Genomic DNA, 19,698 nt, shown 5'->3' on the forward strand with positions numbered 1-19,698 from the left:
ACCAACAGGGCACAGCTTCCGCAGGATCCGTCCTCTGTCAGGAAGCACTGGGACAGTACAAGACGTTTCCCAGCAAGATCCATCCCAGCAGAAAATTTCCCTTGAAATCCAGCCTAGATTTTCCTCTTCCTATCTTCAAGTTATTTCATCTAGGCTCAAATCCTCTAAGCCTCCTTCCAAGCATCCCTCTCGCATGTCACTGACGTGGAGGCTGTTTGTTACCCTGTTTCCCTGGTGCACCCATATCAGCCTTCATTCCCACGTGCTCTGCATCAGACACGATCCTGCAGCAAAGCGCCTGGGCTCCCCAGCGCTGATTAAGCAGTGGGAGGATGGAGGCAATGAAGTCAGAGTGAGTAATCCCCAGGCAGGAGTTGGCATTTCACTCCACCTCCTGCGTGCAGTGCCCACATTTCCTGCACATCGTGGGTTTTGGTAACAGAACTGCAGTGTCAGAGCTCCTGGGAGAAGCTGTGGAAGGAACTGTGGGAGATGTACATGGTGTCATCTTTCCACTTTGTCTACTGTAATATCAAGTATAACGTAATTAACGGCACAGATCTTTATATGGCATCTTTGGGTTTCAGAGCCCAAATGTGCTGATATAATCACAGCAAATTTCTCCTCCCTGAGTAATTTTTCTGGGCTGCATGGACAAAAGTCACCTTTTCAGCTACAGACATGCCACAATTTAAAGCTCTTTGTTGCTGTTACTGACAGCAGTGTGTCATTTTCCTGTCCAGGATGGCAGGAGCACAGGGGCAGGCTTTACTTTTTGCCCACTAACCCATCCCACTCACAGGCCAGGTTCAGTGCCCTTCTGTGCATCCCCTCTGATTTGAGTGACAAGTCCCCAAAGGTCTGTCACCACCAGAGCAGAAACCGCAGGAAACCCAGCACCCTGAGGTGCTGAGGGCAGTCACGCCACAGACATCAACTCAAATCTCAACTGCAGGACCACCAGTAAAGCCGCTCTGAAGCTGCTGCTCACTCCCCTACGGCGAAGAGGGGATGAGGCAGGGAGGTTGAACCTGCAGCAGCTGTGTTGTTGCTTGAGAGCAAGGACACACTGGGAATGGATCAGATGAGTGCTCTGGATGTACGGTGGGGCTGGAAGAGCAGATGGGAGAGGTGGAAGGAAAAGGGAGTGGGGAAGGCCAGGGCTGAGGGATGTCCAGAGAATGACACTGTGGTTCTCTGAGGCAAAATCATGATGATTTGTACTTCAACAACGCTTACAAAATGACCAAAATCAGGAACTGAAGAAGGAAATAAAAACCTGGCTCAAACAGTGCCTGTATGCAGCAGGGGCCAGCCGTCCCCCTGAAGCACCCCCATCCCATGCCGCAGCAGACTGACCTCTCAGCTCCTGCAGCTCCACGCTGAGGCTCTCGATGTTGGAGTCACAGAAATCAAGGTTTTCCAGGGTCTCTGCTCTCACCAGCTCATCCTGCTGCTCCTCCAGCATCAGGCTTAGCTCAGTGCGGGTCTTGCCATAAGCCTCCAGGTCTCGCTCCACCTCTCCGATCCTCGTCAGCAGAATGGAGCAAGGGGAAGCTGATCCTGCCCGTGTCAAGTCCTCACGTCCCTCCTCCACGCGCTGCTCCTGGGCGCTGGGCTGAAGCTGTACAGGGGCCACGTTTTTCCGCTGGTTGCTTGATGGAGGCCGGGGCGCAGGCCGGGAGGGCTTGACCGAGAATGACAGAGACCTGCCTTTGGGCACCTGGCCACCCAGCGTGTGCACAGGCGTTGTCGCAAGGCTGCTGGGCCGAGGAGGGGGTGGCCTCAGGGCCTTCCTCCTCTCAGGCTGCCTGGCATGGGGGGCACACTCAGGAGACCCACGGACAATGTCCTTCTCAGAGCTGTAGTCCAAGATAGAGAAGTGGCGGGAGACCTTGTCCTGCTCAGCGCCAGTACTCGACAGACTCTTCTCAAACTGCGCCAGCTGCTCTGTCAGTTTGGAGTCGAGGTCCGTGCAGCCGTCCCCCTGTGAGGCGAGCGGGCAGCATTCACCCCAGCTCCCAGCCCATGTGTCCAGGCCCACCTGGGCACCTCCCAAGCTGGAGGAACAGGGTTTGGACTTCTCCTGTTGACCGTCCACCCAATCGTCCAGGTCCTGGGTGCTGCTCTGGCTCTCCTGGGGCTCGGATGCTGCCCAGCTGTTAGGAGAAGAAATCGCCTGGCTCCTGCAAGGATCTCGGGGGGAGCGGGGAGCCTGCGGGGGCACAGTGGGACTGTCTCCATCATGCTCAGGCAAGGTGTGAGTTTCTGAGTTTCCTGGGGAGGCTGAAACGGTCCCCGAAGGCTCCAACTCACCTGCTTGGCCAGGCCTGTTGCCCCATTGGGGAGGCAGCTGAGCAGAGGGGAGAAGGCCATTGATCGTCTTCGTGTGGTCAAAGGGGAGGGAGTCCGCTGTGCCTTTGGGACGTGACCCTTGATGTCCTGTGCTGGGAAAGGCCTGATGCTGTCTCAAGTCAGTGCCAAGAGGACCCTCTGACCGCCCTGCCTTGTGAGACAAAATGGTGTCAGGCTCAGGGTGTGCAGCCGAGCCACCCTCCTTTTCCCTGCCATCTTTCCCTGGCAAAGGAAGAGCTTCGGAGCAGGTGCTTTCTGGGTCTTGATGGATGGTCACTCCACAGCTACCTCCACCTTGAGGATCCCCAGCATCTGCCTTTTCCCTGCAAGCCTCAGAGGCTTCCAGCCTCACAAATCTGTGTGGAAAGATGCCGCGTTTCCCCCTCAGTTCCCCCTCCAGCCAGCCATCCTCCAGAATGCCTACGATCCGAATCCTGTCACCCACATCAAAATCCAGTTCCTTGGACTCCAGAGCTTGGAACTGATAGAGGGCAACACCATAAGTGCTCCCTGGCTCCTCCTCCTCCTTGTGGGGCATCTCCACTGTCCCATTGGTGTCACAAGTCCCTGTGGGCTCTGGATCCACTGCTGTTCCTGATGCTCGCAGAGGAGTAAGCAGTTCCACAAAACCCTCTGGAAAGATGCCCCTGTGGCCTCTGAGCTCGCCTTCGAACCAGCCAGGCTCTGGGACACCAACAATGTTGATCACATCCCCTTCCCTGAAGTCCAGTTCCTCCTCCAGCTGAGCAGACAGGTCCATCAGGGCCCGAGCTTGGCCCAGTGAGTAGGCAGGCACCTCCAGGAGAGCGCTCTGGGACAGCTGACGGCTCCGAACTGAAAGGCACAGCTCCCGCACACATGATGAGGGGAAAAAGCCCTTGGAACCCCAGCTGCTTCGGCCCTGGAGCCAGCTGGAGGCCAGGGACCCCCCCAGGATCACCAGGTCTCCTGCAGGGAATGAGACACACCAGTTCAAAACTGCCCTCATGATCGCTTCCCACCTCTTATTCCTGCCTCCCCGCATCCCTCCTGGCTGTGGGTGAGGTCTGGCACTCTGCACAGAGTCTACTGCATGCTGGGGATGCACAAGAGAACAGAATGGGGGTAAGGCATGAAGCATCAGCAGCCTCTTGCACACACATATCTAAGATACACAGTTTTGGCTGCAAAGCCATGAAGGTGCACCGAAGCTTTGATTTCTCCCCCAAATGCAAGTCTAAGATTTGGGGACTGGAGGGCAGTTAAAAGGCAGCTGTAAGTTTACTATGATCAGACAAGTCCAATTTTTGGAGTTTCAAGAGTAATGATAGATCATGAGAAATCGGTATCAGAGTGGCAGAAGCCCAAAGGTCCATGGTGGATTTGACATGATGCATGTCATGAGGTATTACGAAATTCCCCTCTCTCTCCTGTCACTCTAGGCAGGATGCTGTGACTAGGTTCATGCTTCTGGAAGGACAGGTGAGGGCTATGAGGTGCAAAGCAAAGGAAGGGAATGGAGGTTACCTCTCTGCAATGACAAGCTCCCTGGCTCTTGAGATGTGAAGTCACTGGTACAAACAAACAGTTTTTCTCCCTGCTTCAAAGGGGGAATATCCACAGGTTCCACAAAGCTGCTAGGAAACTGCCCTAAAATAAGAAGCAGTTGTCAGCAATGAGTCTTTCCTGTAGCCCATCACCACTCCCTCCACCCTCCTTCCAGATTTTGGGATCTATTCATCTCTTGCTAAAGGAAAATACCCAGCTACCCAGCTACCCAGGGTGCCTCAATAGCGTGGTGGAAGAGGAACGAGTTTGGGAGTCAGGAATTCCTGAGGTTTTAAATGCTTAAGAGCTAACAGAGAACAAAAAGCTTTGTGCCCTCGGCTCAATCCAGGCAACCAACAGCCTGTGCTTATTACTGGGACTGTGCCATCAGCATGGAGTTTCTGGGAACAGACATACTAGGTTTTCTCTGCTTTTATTGCTTGCTTCCCAACCCAGAGCCATGATGAGGACTGACAGATCCAGTAGTGCTGGATCACAAGACCAGCGTCTTCTGACTGCGCACATCCACCTGGTGCTCCCCACTCTGTAAGGCTTGGCCCCTGCGCGGCCTCAGTGCAGAAGTCAGGCCACCACACTCGGGATGGCCACGTCTGTGAGTCACAGGCTCTGTCACAGCTTCAGTGCTGCTGAGGCTCCAGGGACCTTCCCCACTTTATCACCTCTGTGCACCTATTTCACCATGGCACCCATTGCTAGATGCCCAGCTATTCTGCACACGCCACAGCCAGATGGGGCAGCGCACACTTGTTGGCCATCACAAGGTACCACTCAGCTACTAATTTCAGTCCCAGGAGCACAGGACATGGCAGAGCCCACTGCAAAGGCCACTAAAAATGTCATTCCTATCTTTTATAATTTGTGGCAAGGGAATATGATGGAGTACGGGCTAGTAGCGCTTCCTGCATTCACTCTTGATGACCCAATATGGCATCCACATTCTCCAATAAAACCTGGAGACACCATATCCTAGACACCCAGCACTTCGCACTGGGTTTACGCAGTTTGGCATCTACTGTCATTAACCTGAGGTGCAATCAGCAGCCCACAGGCTGCTGGCCTCAGTGGCTTCCTTCACCGTTTTAACCAACTCTACCTCTTCTTCCATGTCTTAGTTTCCTGCTCTGTACATGGAAAGAACCTAATGCTCTTAAAAAGGAAGTCATGGAGCTACATTAATTATTCCCCACAGAGTACTGAATATTATTACTGGTAGGCTGCAGCACCTCCACAGCTTCTATTCAAAAGTGCTTTTTTAATTCCCTACAACTTTAGCTTAGAAAACTGGGCAGAAAACTACAACAGCTGTTCCAAGGGAAAGCAGGAATGCAAGTGGGTTTTGAGTTAAAGGTCATTAAAAACCATTCAGTTTGACTTCAGCGTGTTTCTCTATCTTTGAGCTCCAACACACATCTGTTTACTATTCCTTAATAGCTTCATCTTCTTGAGAACAAGCGCATCAGTTATGCTGGGAGACAAAACTGTGGTGAAGTAGATACTGGTGATTTCTGCAGAAGTAATTTGTGCCCAGTGACTTCAGCAGCAGGATCAGGCACGCGTTCATTCAATGCCATTTATCAGCTACATGGAGCACAGGAGAGAAGTCCTCCTCTCCACCTTTGCTCCTGTCCATCTTTGTTTTAGCCAGGAGACAGCTCACGGCTGTTAGCAGAGCCCAGACTGCTGCTGCAATAGCAGCCCCATCTCCACGGCCAGGGATGAAACTCCCGTCCCACCCTCATGTTGAAGGCAGGGTCAGGCTTATGCTTTGAAGTGGCCTGGTCTTCATCTCCCTGAGAGCTCACACATCCTCTCAACATCAGTATTAGGATGAGAAAGAGCTGCTTAAACAGGGACTATGAGACTCTAAGTGTTTCAGCAAGAGCATTTTGCTGCTTCAGAAGTCTCTCACATCCCTCCAAAAGTTTGAGAGACCTGCACACTACTTCAGGCACCCAGATATTGATGGCAACTTGTGCAGGAAAATGCTTTAAAGCGGAAAGGAGGAAGTGGGCTGAGTCAGAGGTCTCGGAGGGACACACGGACTCTGTCGCTGTGTCTCCCACTGGCTTGACCTGACGAGGTCACTTGGATGTGGATGCGTTTCCACTCTCAGTGCATCTGTTTCCTCTCTCCCCTTCCACTGCCACAGTGGGTCAGCGCATAAACTAGCCAGGAAATGGGCTGTCTCACCACAGAGGACGGAGCAACGAGTATTGTGAAGCTCTCATCTCCTTGAGAACTGACCCTCCGCTAATCTCTCTCAAAAAACAACAAACGAGCGGTCTGAATAGTTGACGCAAAGCTGGCAGGAGACCAGTGGCGGGCAACCTGCACCCTCAGTCCCAAGCAAAGTCCCATGAAAGGTTTAGTAAATCAAATCTGGTCCTACACAGCGCTGGCCAAGTGAAGGTATGCTCACGGAGTGGACATTTAGCTGGCACATCTATGGATCCAGGTGCAGGCATTTCCAGCTCTTACCTGTGACCCCTTCCTTCTTGCCGAGGAGCCAGAACTCGTCCACCACGGCCAGCACCTCGATGACATCTCCCACGAAGAGGGGCAGCTCTTCAGAGACGCTGGGACAGAAATCAAAGACTGCTCGTACCACAGAGCCAGCCTCCATTGTGCAGGGTCTGAAGGCGGATCAGTACCTAAGGCTGAGACACAGCAGGAAGTTTGTTAGCAGCCAGAAACACCTGAAATTATCACATATATGCTCAGAAAGTAAAACCCTTCCTGAGCACAAGAGGCAGGAACAGTGCGAGGGGGTCTTGCCCTGAGCTCCTTGAAACCCCTTGCCACGTGAAGTATTCCGCAGGAGACAAGGGTCTCCAGCAATGCAGCCCCCATGGTCTAACCTGCCTTGTCCAGCCCCTCTGGCTATCTCTGTGGGGACACATGTTTGTGCTGCAACGGGGGGAGAAGCAGCAAGAAAACTGGAAGCGAATTCCCGTCAGGAAGGAAGCAAGAGGAGGGGAGGAAGCTCAGCGCTTCCCTGACATGCAGGGCAGGGCCCTGAGCCCGCTAGGGCCAGGTGGGAAGATAGCACCACTCACTTGCATGGTCCCACCATGCATGCTCTGGTGGGATGGGCACAGGCATCCCCCTCCCCATGCCACTGCTCAGGGCCACAGGAACCGTGTGCTGGAGCAGCGTCAGACTTCTGCCCAGCAAGAGAACAGGCAAAAGTCCACTCCAGCAAGCTCACCCCACCATCCTCTTCCCCACCGGCAAACTCTTCCCACCCCCGCCTGGGCTGACCCAGCCTCGGCATCCTCAGACCTGGCTGGAAATGCCCCTTCTGCCTTCTAGGTACCAGGTTAGCCATCCCTTGGGAGGCTTCACCATGGCTCTTGGCAGAAGCCAGGCTGAGATGAGGGTGCAGACGCTGTCCAAGGCTCTGGGAGCCAAGGCTGAAATTCCCCCTGGCAGGGGACCTGAAGGCAGGCAAAGACGTCCTCATCAAGGGCTATGTCCTGGATTCCCCCTTCCTCTGGAAGCGGCTGCTGAGCCAGGACACTTTTCTGTATCATCTTTGCCTTGTACCAAGCAGCCTCACCATCAAGGCAATACACCGCACCAAGGCAGCAGCAGTCCTGCAGCTCCAGCTGCTCCTTCCCCTCTTCCCAGATCCATTGGGAGGGGAACTGAAAGGTGCATCCGTCCAAGGCAACCAGGAACCCTAAGATTTTTCCTCAACATCTGCACCTCAGACTGGTGAGTGCTTCCCTTCAGCTTCCTGTCCCACTGCAATTACGGGCAGAGCACAGCACTGCTGACACCTCTCAGAGGTGCTTTCAGAGCCCTGCCCTCTGCGACGCCAGGACATCAGCATCCTCCCCACCAGCCCCCCCGACACAGGCTGCTTTCCTCCCAAATCACAAGCAGAGTCCCTGCTCCATCCGGTCAGACACAACTTCCCTGCAATGCGACCCAACCTCCTCCCCTCCCAAAGCACCTCTACGTGCACGGTGACCAGTCACCCTCCAAGCGCCGCCCAGCTGGTGATACCCGTCCCGTACTCAGCATGGCTTGTCAAACCGTCCCGCCTAGCTAACAGCAGAAAGAGCATGGTGACGACACACACCACCACCCACAGCAAACACATGGGGCCCCCAGGGCCCCCATTTCTCTATACAGCTGCGCACAGCCCACCTGAGCCCCGGAGAGTCAGGAAGAGGGGAAGCTAACACAGGGAGGAGAAAAACATCCCTGCTGATGAGGTGCAGCCAACTTCCAGCGAGAGTGCCAGTGGGGGATCCAGCCAGGGAAAGGCTTTCTGCTGACAGGACCGCTCTGTTTATCCAGTCCGACTCACCTCCTGGGAACAAAGCGGGTTTGTACTCGGCAGGAACAGCTTCCTCAGCACGTCCCTCCCCACCCCCAGCCGTGCCCCTGCTTCAGCCAGCATACTGCACCCCGGCCCCCGGCCCCCCTCACCTCTGCCGTCCCGTCCGTCACTCCTATTGCTCTCCACTGTCTTCCCCGTAGCACGTGGGCTCCTTGGGGCACAGGCTGTCCCTTTGTGACCAGCGTTGTGCTGGCTGTATAAACAAAGAGCCCAATATGCAGCAGCCGACAGCACTTTGCCATCAAAAAGAGATGAATGGACTGGAGTGAATCAGGAGCACAAAGAGCTGCAGTTCAGGGTAGCAGGAACCTACTGAGGCAGAAGGAGTAACAGTATTAAAAACATGACCATGTGGAGCAGGGAAAAAGATGGAAGAGCCATCAATTAGCTTGGAAATACTAAAGACAAGGAAGGAGCCTTGCGCTGTTTGAGGTGAGGTGGCTGGGACATGCTGCTGCATGCTCTGACGGGAACAGGAGAGCAGCAGCGACAGGCGCAGTAGTAGCAGCCCCTTGCAGGCACCTAGGGCTGCCCTCCACCCCGCAGACAGGCTGCTGACTACTGCGGCACAGGGCACCACTGAGCTCAGGGTCCTAGAAATCCTTGCCATACTCTGAATATGCAAAATTCACAGCCACACTGGACAAAGAGGGGGAAAAATATTGCAGGCATAATTGCTGCCTTGGGGTAGTTTCTCCAGGAGCACATGATGGTACACTGAGATTTCTCGCATTTCTTCTGTCAAAGGTGTAATGTAAGAGCGGGCTGAGGAGTGCAAGGATTACAGCATGTGTGCTGCAGACCCAAACCCTGGCTTTGCTGCAGTCACTGGGGCTGCGGATATGGCCCTCCCACTGCCCAGGGCTCAGATCCTGCCCCTGAAAACAGCAGTGTCACCTCCTTAACTCACCTGCAGCTCTGGGGACTCATTCATTAAAATGTACAAGATTTTTCAATGAGACAGAAGATCGAGAGGGGCAGGCAGGATTGCAATTGTTCCACCATGTATATATTAATTGCAGTTATAATAAAACACGGGCACTAACATATTCATGTGAAAAGCATTCCCTGAGAGCCAGCCCATGAGGTAAGAAAGCATGAAGTAACTTCTGAAACTGCCAAAAAAAGAATCCCAACAAGCTCATGTTCCCTCAGCAGTACTGAGAAGAGCAGAATCACTCCCTGACTCCATCTGAGTCTAGACAGTATGCCCCTGCATTTGAAGCAGTGAATCAGTCTTGCGGGGTGTGCTTGCTCCATAACATGAATTGAACACAAAATATTACATTTTCCAGGACCTTGGCCTTGTCTTACTCCATGGAGTGCTGCCCGCCAACGTTTTCTCCAAACTCCCACCTAGACAAGGAAGCCTCCCAGTATCTTCCAGACGGGAAATTTACTGAGTCTAACTCTTCAGGCTTAATGGTGGTCTCGAGCTTCTCCCAGATCCACCCTTGATCTGGTGAAAACAAACATTCAGCAACAGCTCGCGCAGAGGCTCCAGCAGGAAGAGCAGATTGCAGGGAGAGCCGGGCTCCGCCTGTGATTCCCAGTGAGTCACAGCTCCTGTCGGCTGGCCAAGCACCATCCCCTCTCACCTCAAGGATGGGTGATCCCTGCCTGCCAGGGGGAGGGAGGGAGGGCTCCTCCACAACTGAGCAAACACTGGGACTTCATGCTGGCGGAGGTCAGGACTGTGAATTGCAGGACTCCTGCCCCCGCCTAGCAGCAGAGCCGCATCCAAAGAGAGCCTCACTGTGCAAGTATGAAGCTGCAGCGCAGCAGCGAACTTGCCCCGCTGAGAACATGCTGTCTCTGTCTCACTGCCTGATCCTGCACAAACTAGGTAACGTGTTCCTGGCGCCTGACTGCAGCCCACCCGGTGCCAAGCTCCGGGCCTGACACAACAGCATTGTGCAGCAAGGCAGAGTGGATTCCCAGGGCATTAATCACTCCCCCCAGCCTGCCTGCATGCATGCTCAGCACACATTAACATTACCTCCATGGAAGACTGCCTATCCCGTTTGGCCATTAGCTCTGGAGCGTGTCTGGTCGAGCGTGGGCTGATGAAAGGAGGGACCAAATGAAATGACGGCTATTAACTCTGTTACAATATTGTTTTGGGACCTTCAGCACAGACTGGATCAAGTCACAGCAGCCAAGAGAAGGCATTTACACACTGACTCTGACAACTTCTTGTATCCCTCCTCTCTTTTTGCAGCTGAAATTGGGCAGGGTAACAAGTCTCAAATAATGGACTTGCTAGCACCACAAGTAATTGTCAGGCACTTGCTCAAAGTGCCATCACTTAGATGGAAGCAGACCTAGTGAAGATGGTGATATAAATGCCCTTTTTGCATCTTTTTGATGGTAAGAGTGAGCGAACGAGTCTCTGCTGAGTTTCTGCACCTTAGAAATAGGAGTTCTGTCTTCCCTGTTTTTGCTGAAAGATGCTGAAGCAAGGATTTCAAGCACTAACGAGATAAGGCAGTAACATGAAGAGACCATTTTAGGCCGATTACAAGAGGTATTAACAGCCCCGGTAAAAGGAGAGACCCAAAGGGTTTGCAGACCGCTAATCCGGTGGTGTACCGAAAGCGCTGATCAGATCATGAGACAAAAAGCAGTAACGGATGGATGCCACAAATGTAGCAGCAAGAAAACCAAACTTCACAGGTGCTATCACCACTTGTTTCCCTCTAAGTAATACTTTTCAGCTTCTCACTCAAGCAGTGCTGTTAGAACTGGCTCTGGTCAGCATGACAGCCCCATAACTGAAAAAATAACATTTCACCAAACAGACCAAAACATGCAGTGTGGGCTTCTACAGGCACACTTGGTTTGCACAAGAGGGACAAGTGGATTCTTGTGCAGCAGATGTCTCATTCTCTATAAAAACCTTAAAGCCTGCCTGAGCAGTAGACCAGGAAGGAGTCAGATTCCCAGAAAAGCACAAAAGGCAAGTTTGTCGCAGAATGATTAGAGAAATTAATATTAAAAATATTAAACAAATTCTGCCAGAGACCTTTTTTTAAAATTGAAAAACGCCATGCATTTCACCTAGGTCTTTTCATGCCTCCTTCCACTCATTAAAGCTCAATGCCTGTTCACTGAAAACACAATCCACCCCCAGAGACGGAGATGCCCCTTGGCCCCGTTCAGTGCACCCTCCAGCTGCTGGGTCTGGCTTCGACAAGAGATCTGCTGCAGCTCTCACTGTGCTCTAGACTGCAGGATCGGTACCTAACACACAGTGGGACCAAGCCAGGAGTGACACTCGGCTTCTCATGCCATTGTGTCAAGAACAGAAGCTTACTAACTACATGCTGAGGCATTCCTACACTTTTCCTCTGTTCCTCCCCGTGGTCTCCAAATCTGGACAGCCCTCCTTCCCTCCTCCTTACCCCACTGCATCTGCACAGCCTGCACAGTCCGCATCCACACTTCAAGGGTAGGACATCGCCTGCACACCAGCACGCCCCGACCGCTCACGCCAGCCTTCAGAGCCGTTGCCACCTGCAGTCACTCCCCCTGCTCGGAGCAGAACATGTTGCTCTGTAAGCTCCCGGAGGTCCTTGCTCGCCTGCACATTCCCGAGTGGGATAAACAATACTCTGTTGAGCCAGGCCGCCTGGGCCCCGGCTGGAGAGAGTGCCAATGCAGACTGCAGCTCCGGCAAACTGCAGAGCTGACCCTATGAATCCTGACAGAACGGACAACACAGCAAGCAGGGCAAAAACCTGACTAATGGTGTGGAGGAGAGGAGCCTTCTCCCACCTGTGAAATGCTGACCGCTGCAGCCTCTTGTTAGGACATGCTGCTTGTCTCAGCAGAGCCCAAAGAGCCCCCCTGCTGAGCTTCACACAGTGGGAAAGAGGAGATCTCCTCTTCTGCACTCCACCTCCTAACCCCATATGGCTCCCAGGAGGAAGAGGAATCTCCTCACTTTAAAAAGAAATAGCTTCTTTTGCTTTGTCTGTGACCTGATATACCAAAAACCATTGAAATGAATACATTTAGGTTGGGTCATCAAGCCCTCCAGAACCAGGACCACCAAGGACAAGAGCTTAAGCAAGCTCTGGCCTCCCACCACACATGTGCGACAGTTTGGGGTATTTGCCGCAGGAGCTCTGCCACGTACCACACAAGCCATTTAAACCACTACTTCTTCTCTCCAGCTGGGCCCTGGCTGTCACAGTGTTCTCACCTGCTCAATTGCAGGATGTGGCTGCGGGCAGGCTGGTGGCATTTGCGTGGGTAAGCATAGCTTGGAGAGGAAGGACAAGGAGCTTGTGCTGGGCCAGATGGCAAGCAAATGAAAGTCATCTGGAAACTAGAGCACAGCATCAATTTTTAATGCAAAGCAGAACACCTTGCCACAACATGTGAGCAAGGAGACTGTGATGGATATTTAATCTCTGGCACTGGGGACCCAAGCATGCAAAGGCCAGAACACCAGCTCAGGGGACAAGAGTTTCCCAAATTCTGTATGGAGTGTCTGCACGCACCTTACAGATCCCATTACTGAGTTCTGTCTTCTCCTACCCCAAGGCACACGGTTGTCTCTCTTGCCGTTTTTGCAGACAGGCGGAAACGATACAACTTAGAATAAGGAACAGACAAAACCCCAAGAGCAGCACCACTTCTGCTGCGCAGTACTCGTGGCTGGGCTACTGGGGGTAAGTAGTATGCAATTACAAAATTAGTCATTACACCTTGAGTACATATCCAAAACAGGTTGAACTGGGGCTACAAGGACATTCCTTAACACGGGAGCACTTGACTTTGCACCCTGAACTATATTTTTCAAGATAGCTTTTGGACAGAAGCCCATTATGATGCTTTGGTTGCTGGGCAGAGAGTCCAGAAATCTGGATATTAGTTGAGTTTGACTCGGAAGCTCTGCTCTTTGCCCGCCTTCGCTCCTGTTCTGCGCTGCTCGTTATCTCCAAAGAACCTAAATCCCCGGCAGGGACTCTGCTGATAACTGACATCACATCGACCTCTTCCCTTCAGAGCCCCCAGGTGCTCCTGAGAAGGAAGCAATAGATTTTATTTCATAAAAGAAAGGTTCTAAAAATAAGACAAAGTAAAAGCTGTGTTGCTCAGAAGTGGGGTTGAGCAATCCTTAGAACGTCATTAGAAAAATACTTTTGCTGGACGTTGAGGGGAAATTATCAGTTAAGGTAGTGAAGTGCGAAGGTAAGCACAACTCAAGCTGTCCCACCCAAGCTCACATCACCACCGTCACAAAGTCCGTCTGAACAGTCACCCACTTGCAGGGACACCTCAACTGCAAGCAGAACCCCGAGAAGTCACACAACCACGCTTCCCGTGATGGCTAGCAGAGCCAGTGCTCTGCAAGGCTCCGAGTGTCACTCCTTTCCTCTCTCCTACTGCTCAGTTCCTCCCGTTGCACTGCCAAGTTAACATGTCTCTAAAATTGTTGTATATTTGTACTAGTTTTTAAGGTCACTGCATCCTAAGTGGAGCAGCTGGAGAGAGAACTGAAGCCCTTGGCCTTGGCAGAGCAGAGGATTTCAAGAACAGAACAGCAGAAGCCGCCAGCTCAGAGATGTGGGCATTATCGGCGCTACAGAGGACCTCGCAAACAAGCAGGACACATTTAGACACAATGCCCAGCACGACTTGCAGCCAGAGGAGTGAGTCAAAATGAGGGGGATGATGGCGACGTCTTGTAGCATGGTACAGAGGCTGTATTTGGCAAAGCACCTGCAAAACTGCAAATTCTGTATCTACAAATTCTTTCAGGCCTTTTGCGGAGGAAAAGATAGAATCGCAATGGAAGCGAAGGAGAGAATGGCAGAGGCAAGGTGCGAGGGAGCCTTTTCAGAAAAAACTGAAAGTTATGGAAACATGACAAACCTCAAAACAGATGTTAATGCTTATGACACAACTGGAGGCTTCCTAGGTACTATGGCAAGGAGAATGAGACGTGAAAGGACAGAGGTGGGGGGAGTACTTCAAACGCCAGGAACTGCAGCAGAGATGTTTGAACTCAGAGGTCAAATTGTGTCAAGGATGGGATCAGCTGAGGCACTGCTCAGGGTCACCAAAAGGGTCAGCAGACGAGCAGCAGCCGCCTCTCAGAAGGTGTCGAGGGTGAGCCAAGCCTCCATCCCCTGGCAAGGCCACTAGAGGAGGCACCTCCTGTTCACCTCAGTTAAAAGTACAAGGCGACGGTGTCAGGCTGGCGACAACGCAGAAGGATTTGCATTTGCTGGAGTGAGAACAAACGGGGAACTCTTGTAAGTTTCTCTTCTCAGGCTGGCACAAGCAGAGCGGATGCTCTCAGAGGAGCACCAGGGCAAGGCACAGCGCTGCAGCCTGGAGCTTCTGCTCTCTGTGTGCAACCACCAGTGCCACCCTTCACCAGTGCTACCTCTCCAGGCTCATGGTGCCAGACCACTCCAGGCCCTGGATGCCTGCACTGTTTCTACAGGGCCAGGTGCTCCCTTGTAAGAACCTGTCCAGGCAACACCAGCTACCACCAGCTGCATGCCTGCCTGGTGAGTGACCACCCTGGTTTACCACTGGTGCCACAGACATGGCTTAAGACATCAAAATCTCAATGGACGCAATGTGGGGAGTAGACAGGCAGCTCCCACTGTACCCCACAGCTGCTCCACGCTGCTGAGGTGCCCGAAGTGCTCCCAGGGCAGCGTGGACGCCGTGCGATGGAGCTGGTGGCACGCAGCGAGCACCCAGCTGGGCACGCAAGGCTGGAGGGCCACATGCTGCCGCAGCCCAGCTACTGGCACAAGGGGAGAGCACCCACCCGAGCTAGCAGCACCCACCCGAGCTAGCAGCACCCCAGCCAAGGGCACCCACCACCTCCGGGCCAGCCAATGTAGCCCAAGGCAGCCTCGGGGCAGGCAGGGCCTCGGCCTCGGCGGGGCGGCACGGGGGAAAGGGTGCTGGTACGGGGTGCGAGGGCAGGAGGCGTCGGCCGGGGCGGGAAGCGGCGGGCAGAGGCGGGGGCCGCGGCAGAGGCGGGGGGCCGGGCCGCGCCGGGGGCCCGGCGGAGGCGCAGGCCGGGCGGCCGCGGGGGCGCGCAGGGCGGGGGGAAGTGGGCAGGAGGCCGGCGGGGCAGCGACTAGGCCGGGCGGCGGCAGGCAGGGAGCGCCCGGCTCCCCCCGGCCGCTCCGGCGGGTCCCTACCTTCTCCCGGCCCGCTCCGGGCGCCGCGGCCGCTCCAGCCCTGCGGGTCCCGCTCCCGCCTCCGCCCCCGCGGCCGCCCAGCCCGCCCGGGCCCCGGCCGGCCCGGCCCCCAGCGCCCGCCCGGCCTCGCAGGGCCCGCCCGGCCCCGCGGCCCGCCCCGCCGCCCGGCTGCCTCCGCACGGCCCGGCCTGGCGGGCCAGGCGTGGTGCCGCTGGGAGGCCGCGGCCGGGGCCGGCGGGACGGGCTGGAGCGGCTCCGCGGGGCCTGGCCCGCAGCCTGGGGACCCCGGGACCCCCGGGTGACATGGGGACGTCCCCCTTTGCGGCACCGCTCGGCCCCAGACTGCGAGGCAGCCCGCCCGGCGGCCCACGGGGACACCCCGACGTGGGACACACTGCCCAGCGTGGGGTGCCAGGCACAGGGACATGGGGTGCAGCCACTCCCGATAGCCACCCGGCTGGGCACAGGACCTGCGCGCCAGGCACCCGTGCTAGGGTGCTGGCAGAGCACCCAGGAACCTGGCGTGGAGCAAGACAGGCCGCTGCCTGTGCAAACCCTCTTTGACTTCTTCCCTGCAAAGCGCTGCCACCTCGCAGACGCAATCAGAGCCGGGGCTCCCCTTCCCCGCTGTTGCCTTCTCCTGGGAGTCTCTTGCTGCCTCGTGGGCTTCAGCTTTGGCAGCAGCTGACGAGTGGGTCTACACTGTCCATCTGGTGCAGTCTCAGTTTTGCTGCTAGGAGCTGGCTTGGCTGCTTAGATATACCGTAAGATCATGCCAGAGCACCAAGATGAAGAAAAACAAATAGCTCCCTGGCAGAAAACCGTGACAGGGAGGGACCGTTTGTGCATCACGTAGGGGTCGGGCACACCAAGTATAGTAGGTCCTGCACTGGTTTTCCTGGCAGGCCAAAAAAAGCCTCCATGCCCCAAGGGATACCATCCCTCAGCAACACGCTGTAAAGCCGCCAGTCTCTCAGCCCCCAGAACAGTTATAGCCATTTGGCACTTGTTTGTGCATTTAGCTACACTTCTCCATAGCAACCACCCAGATCCCAGCCTGGCTTGCCACCAGCCAGGCGCGGGGTGTGCAGAGCGCGTTGCACGCACCGCTGTCAGAGTCATGTCAGTACGTGCACAGGCTGGGCGCTGGCTCCCATCTGCTCTCCTGAGGCGGGGACTCACACTGCTGGCACAGTGCGATGCCGTTGGCAGAGGGCCTGAAGCTGCCCAGAGAGCTGCGTGCTCTCTTCCCTGCAGGTATGGATGCTTGTATACGGTTTGCTGGAGCTGAAGAATGGACACCAACCCCTGCCACAGGGCTCTGTCCTCTGACCCAAAATTTCTGCTGTTCTTGCCTGCCGAGACAGGTTTTGAGCTTTTTTCGTCATCCCAATCCCTCCTGCAGCCTTTCAGGGCACTGCCATGACCAACTCTCCTCTGCTGACATCCCCAGCAAAGCTGCCTCACTCTTCCTTGAGTTCAGCTATTTGTATTTTCCCTTTTTCTGCCTCCTCCATGCCAGCCACAGAAAGCAGCATGCATTGCATGCACAGAGTCCCATCTGCCCTCCCCACTGGGGTTTCTGCTCATCCCGAGATCCTCACAGTTTTGCTTGTAAGAGTTTTGGTTCATTCTTCTGGGCCTGGCTTCACTTTGTTTACATGTTTCTCCAGTGTCTGCATACAGTTCTGGTCCCCTCAGAAAGTATAAAAGAGAATGGAAGAAGGTTCAGAGGCAGGCAGTAAGGATGCTCAGAGGTATGGGAACAGACTGTACGGTGAACAACCATGTAGGCTGGGACTCTTCAGCTTGGAAGAAGGGTCGAAGGGTGGAGGAAGAGGTCTACAAAATCATGAGTGGCCCCAGAGAGGATGGGGAGGACTGACTGTTCACTGTGTCTTCTGACACAAACCTGTCAACTGCTTTTGCCTTGACTGGAGCCTCAAAAGAACGTGAAACCACTGTGCTGCAGATGTTGTGTCCAAAGGTTTAGTGCCATTTTTAGCCCACACTTCTTGCAACACTGGGGGCTAAGTTCATGGCAAGCCTTTGAGAGGCGTGCTTAAGAGAGTGCTGCCTCAGAAACATTTTGTAACCATGTTTTCACGTGGAGAGCTCGGCCATGGCCAAGTGGAGCTTTACCAAACTGTTCAACACAAAAATATGCAGAGCTGGGAGGAGAATGAGCTGGACAAATCCCAGCCCAAAGAGCGAGAGTCCTCCAGAAGGTTGTATCTCGTAGGAACCCTCTTATGGGGGAAGAAGCTTGCGACTGAGACTCTAATTTTGCTGCTGCACTGCCAACCCCACAGCAGCCTGCAAGGGTGAGTGACATGGCCTCCTGGGCTGCCTGTCCTGTTCTAGAGAAGAAATCCCCCTCCTCTGACTCTGCCCTGGAAAGTAAAGGGAATTGAGATGGTCCTACGTTTTCTAGGACCACAAGAGGGCAACATGAGAGCACCCTGCAGCCAGCAGGCTCAGCAAGGCGACCCGTGACACTGCTGGGATGCGGGTGGCATGGGCAGTTCTGTGCAGGCTGAGCATCACCCTGTCCAGGGACTGCCCAGCTGAATTAGCCAACCGAAGGCTGCTCCCTGGGAGCCCTTTCCTTGCTCTCAGCTTCATACACATCCTCAGAGGTGAGCAGTTAGCTCAGCCAGCTGAACTAGTGCCGTGGTTGGGGGCAGCAGTATGTTCCTACACATGGGTCAGACACATGGCGACAGCAGACCCTTCTCCATGCTGCATGGGGCCAGGCTGTGGGACACAGGGTGGCCTCCCTCATCCTGCCTGCACGTCCACCAGGAAATCTTTTGGGTGAATGTGCACTGACACATGGCTTCAAACAGCAGGGTCCAGCACCTGGAGTGAGGCTGCTGGGCTTGACCAGGGGAAGAGGTGTTAAACCACGCAGGAGTTTGAACATCTCAGCCTCACCGTTGCTTTTTACTTCCTTCCACCGCCAAAAGATAAAAAATTAGGGAATCTGAATTCAGCTTTTGTTGTGAATGTGGAACTGGCCAGTATCTCCAGCCCACACTGGCCTCTGCAGACCAAAATCACTCACAGCCATGGTTAAGTGCACTACCATTCCTGGCACTTTCTTGCAATAGCCTGTATAAATACCCTGCAAGGGACAGTTTGCTCTGCCTTTCCAAGAACAGGCATGACAGAGAAACAGCTTCTGTTAGCAGGCAGAGCTACAAGAGCGTGTGTGCTGCTAGGGCTGAAAATGCCACTAGCATCTTGTAGCAGAGACAGAGGAGGAGGTGATGGTGAGGGATGAAGTGTAGAATATTGCCTATGTGGTAGGGTAGTAGAGGTTGCTCACAAGACATGAAGAGATGTTTGCAAAAGAGGAAGAGCAAGGGGATGTCTGGGGGACACTTTTTGGACAGGCTTGAGACATGGAGAGAGCCAGTGCAACGGAGGGCTGTATGGGGGAGACTGGGATAACCAGCCAAGAAAAAAGAAATCGCTGGGGCACATGGGTGGGACTGTTTATCCCTCTGGAGTGATTTTCTATGAAGAATGCTAGAAAGGTTTTGCCTGCTTAAGATATTTTTACCATGGAAATAACCAGCTTTGTTTCTCCTGCTGCTTCCACTCCAGACCTGCCCACACAGCCTAAGCAGCATTTTAAGGCCCAGCCTGTAGTACCCCACCTCAATGAACTATGGATCATGTCTTCCCTAACCCAATTACAACTCACATGGCTTGTGCTGTACCTGCATAGCACACTGCTGGCATCAAGCATCCACACTTCCCTGTTGAACGTTGACAGGACCAAGGTGCAGGGTATTTGTCTCAAAGGAACATCAAATCACCTGTCTTGCACTCCTACTCATCACCAGTTGTCAGACCTCACCTAATTGCTCCTGTGTTCAGACTAATAGTTTGTGTTGGCTAGAGCAGACCCTTCAGCGAGCCATCTGGTTTGGGTCTGAAGACATAAGGAGATGGGATTATCCTTGGCTTTTGCCAGCATGTATCATTTCAGCCTGTCTGACTACGAATAATCCAAACCAGCTACCAGAAAGTCCCATCTGCACATCAAGATAAATGTGACATCAGCCAGGAGATGACCTTGGACCACCACCTCCCAGTCCTGCATTCCTACTTGTGGTGTTGCCAACCAGCGATAGCTGTGCTACGTGTGGGACAAACTGTGTTCAGAGCTGGTTACATCACAGACTGCTTTAAAACTGACCTACCCCTAACTTCAGGGTCTACAGGTAGCAAGCATCCTTACCTGAGGGAGAA

At 54.0% G+C, this 19,698-nt stretch overlaps 1 protein-coding gene across 3 annotated transcripts in view; it reads right to left on the reverse strand.

The window, feature by feature from the left end:
* Window positions 1-8,550, reverse strand: part of DNMBP (dynamin binding protein) — a 29,417-nt gene extending 20,867 nt beyond the window's left edge. The window contains exons 1-4 of one of the 3 annotated variants that reach the window (XM_050899352.1): window positions 8,344-8,550; window positions 6,382-6,560; window positions 3,862-3,984; window positions 1,360-3,303 (exon numbers count right to left, since the gene is read on the reverse strand). In XM_050899352.1, the coding sequence (XP_050755309.1) occupies window positions 1,360-3,303; window positions 3,862-3,984; window positions 6,382-6,526 (2,212 nt within the window). In that variant the 5' untranslated portion in view covers window positions 6,527-6,560; window positions 8,344-8,550. Of the gene's footprint in view, window positions 1-1,359; window positions 3,304-3,861; window positions 3,985-6,381; window positions 6,561-8,058; window positions 8,117-8,343 lie in introns of those variants that run through there. The other 2 variants (XM_050899351.1, XM_050899353.1) reach the window with 2 other exon arrangements.
* Between the last annotated feature and the right edge of the window lie 11,148 nt (window positions 8,551-19,698).

Source organism: Gymnogyps californianus, chromosome 6, assembly GCF_018139145.2.
Source record: "Gymnogyps californianus isolate 813 chromosome 6, ASM1813914v2, whole genome shotgun sequence".
Taxonomy (NCBI): Eukaryota; Metazoa; Chordata; class Aves; order Accipitriformes; family Cathartidae; genus Gymnogyps; species Gymnogyps californianus.